At 32.9% G+C, this 2,818-nt stretch overlaps 1 protein-coding gene across 2 annotated transcripts; it reads right to left on the reverse strand.

Annotated features, from left to right (window-relative positions):
* Window positions 1-270: 270 nt before the first annotated feature.
* On the reverse strand, window positions 271-1,671 carry LOC110644058 (protein PYRICULARIA ORYZAE RESISTANCE 21). Of its 2 annotated transcripts, XM_058144045.1 has the most exons (4): window positions 1,441-1,671; window positions 1,116-1,200; window positions 668-1,002; window positions 271-637 (listed from the first exon to the last, which is right to left on the reverse strand). In XM_058144045.1, exons 1-4 carry the CDS (start codon window positions 1,450-1,452, stop codon window positions 344-346), a joined length of 726 nt encoding a protein of 241 aa, XP_058000028.1. In that variant the 5' UTR covers window positions 1,453-1,671; the 3' UTR covers window positions 271-343. The 2 variants fall into 2 exon arrangements, with proteins under 2 accessions (XP_058000028.1, XP_021652360.2); XM_021796668.2 differs by having other exon boundaries at window positions 271-1,002; window positions 1,441-1,662.
* Between the last annotated feature and the right edge of the window lie 1,147 nt (window positions 1,672-2,818).

Consider the following 2,818-nt stretch of genomic DNA (forward strand, 5'->3'; position numbering starts at 1 on the left):
TTAATTATATAAGGCTTGTTAGGGTTTGTAGTTCATTATTTCAATTTTCAAAAATGACAGCCAACTGCCCAAAGCTTGCTTTTTGTCATTCCTTCAACTTAATTTGTCACTAAAATTTAAAGGGGGAATTAATCACCTACGACCTTTGTTTAGATTACGAGTCAAACATTCCTTCATTGTAATTAATTAGCAAACTGAATAAATCCTTGCCATTTTTTGAAATTATATAGGATTCCTTTTTATCAATTTTCTTCTTCTATTTGCTAATACTTAATTAAGGGATTTGTTATAAAGAAAAATAATGATCATACAATAATTAAGACCAGCATTTTCAATCAATTCCTTACATGAGACTGCATGCCGATGGATTTTCTTCACTAAGACAATCAAATCTCCCGACGTTACATCCCCTTCGGCAATTATTGAAGTTACCGCCATCACTGTCGCTGCTGCCGCAACTATCGTACACAGGCCTTCCATAAGCCTCATAACATGGCGTTGGCCTTTCATTTCGGCTATAACATGGGCCTCTACCAAATCCTTGATAACAGTCTGTGCAACACGTCCTCACCAGTGGTGGGTATGTTGCCTTATCTTTTGGTGTTGTTGTCTGTGCTGGTGGGGGTGGTGCTGGTGGCTGTGGTGCTGGTGGCGGTGGTGCTGGTGCCGGTGGTGCTGGTGGGGGTGGCCTTTCAGAACCGTGATAACACGGGCCTCCATCATATCCTTGATACCATTCTGTGCAACACCTCCTCACTAGCAGTGGTGCTGATGTTGGAGGTTTAGTCTTTTCTGGTTCTATGGCCTTCTCCAACTTCTCGGTCTCCCCAGACTCCTCTTGTTTCTTTTTTGTTTTAGTTTTCTCTGGAAGTTTGATCTCAATACCCTTGATTGAATCACCACCCTGGCAGCATATCTTTTTAGTGATCTTTTCTGGGCTGCAGCACACCACAGTGATTGTAATTGTGTTTGCCTTCTCATCATATATCTGATTTTGAATTTCTCTTGTACACAAGGCCAATAAAGTCACAAAATAACTCAGTCACTTTCCTTCAAGCAAATGGAAGAATTCATATATATAACTAGTACATAGATTAATCATTGAAGAGACTCACGAGGAATTTTACAGAGCACTTCCTTGATTTTCTTGTGGCATTTCTCGCAGCTAAGATCGACCTTAATCACCATTACTGTAACTTTCTGCAACAGTACATGAACATAATTTACTTTACAGCTTACTTCCCATTATCCACATGGATAAAGCCAAAAGGCAATTTGAATGATTGAAACATGTTTTGCATACAAGGATGAAATTGAAAGCAGATAGATATCCAATTAATCAACAAGAAAAACCCACCACCACAAAAAATTAAGAAAAATAAGTAGGTAGAAAGAGATGATGATAAAGATATAAAACAGCAATTAGACCCACTTCCATACCTTCTCTGCCATGGCTGTGATAGATGACGAAGATGATAAATAGGAAATGGGTAGCCGATGGCTGTACAAGGAATGAAATCAAACTGAACGAGAGAGAGATGTGATCATTGTGCACAAACATCTTCTATATAATTATGTAAAATTTATTATCTAGATTTTAATAATAATTTCGTGAAATTTACTATCCACACTTTAAGAATAATTCCTTGAACTTTATTCTTCACACTTTAAGTATAATTTATATTCTTTCATCTCACCTTCTTATATGATAATATTATCATTGTTATTATTACTACTGTTAATCTAATTAAAAAAAAAAACCCTTGTATTCTAAGCTTCTTTGTTTGGTTAGGTTCATTCAACAATGGGTTGAGCACCACTCGTCGGCAGCCCTGCACATGCTCCAACTGGAGAAAAGATTAAGGTGAAATTCTGAGGTCAACATCAAGAATGGATCAAAACTATTTAATTGAAATTCTTATGTAAATTTGATTTGTCGTTAATTCATGAAAAGGATCTAAAGCGCTTACATATGGTGGTTCAGTTAATAAATTTCTAATGCCACATGTTAGTGACAATGAATTTAATGATGATGTTCCTGTCATGTGAGCCATGTTCTTGCTTAAATAGTACAGCAAACATACAGAGACATTCTGACCAGCTTAGAATAGCAACCGTGGATTTTTATACGAGTATCCGATTTAATTGAGCTCTAATAAGATGGATTTAAATAGTATATAATTAAATTTTCGGACGGTTTCGAATTTGAAAAGTAATACTTGTGATGGGTTTGGATCAAATTTGAGTTTTACATATTGGATATTCATTAATCAAACTCATTTATATAAATACTTAATTAAATATAATATATATGTTTTATATAATAATGTTTGTGAATTTTTATATTTTTTATTTTAAATAAAATAGAATTTAAATATTTTATGGAATTATTAAATTTTTTAAAATATAAATTATTAATAAAAAAATAATTTTTTATGTAAATTATTAATTAAAAATATAAAATAAAATAGGTTCAAATATTTTTTTTAAGTCATAATAATCGAGTTTGAACCGAGTTTGAGTAGTTGTGAATAAATTTTAATTGAGTTAGGTATGAATTTAGATTTTGAAAATATTAATCGAGTTTAAGTTCAAATTCGAATAAGATAATTTTTAGAGTACCTTACCAGATGTTATCTCTAAACGTGCTCCATGAGGTGGCAATATATTCAATTGGATGGAAATTCAAATTATAGGATTATTTTTTCTAATTTTTGCTCGGGACTTGCAGAGCAATGCAATAATAAGGATTAGTTCAATTAGCAATTAATTTTACATTTATTTTATTAACTAATGCTCAAATTCTGCATCCCATAAG

Source organism: Hevea brasiliensis, chromosome 3 (genome assembly GCF_030052815.1).
Source record: "Hevea brasiliensis isolate MT/VB/25A 57/8 chromosome 3, ASM3005281v1, whole genome shotgun sequence".
Classification (NCBI taxonomy): domain Eukaryota; kingdom Viridiplantae; phylum Streptophyta; class Magnoliopsida; order Malpighiales; family Euphorbiaceae; genus Hevea; species Hevea brasiliensis.

Coding starts and splice junctions, on each gene's coding strand:
- LOC110644058 (XM_021796668.2), bottom strand. Junction 1,003..1,115: donor AGTGCTCTGTAAAATTCCTC/GTGAGTCTCTTC, acceptor TGTGTACAAGAG/AAATTCAAAATCAGATATAT.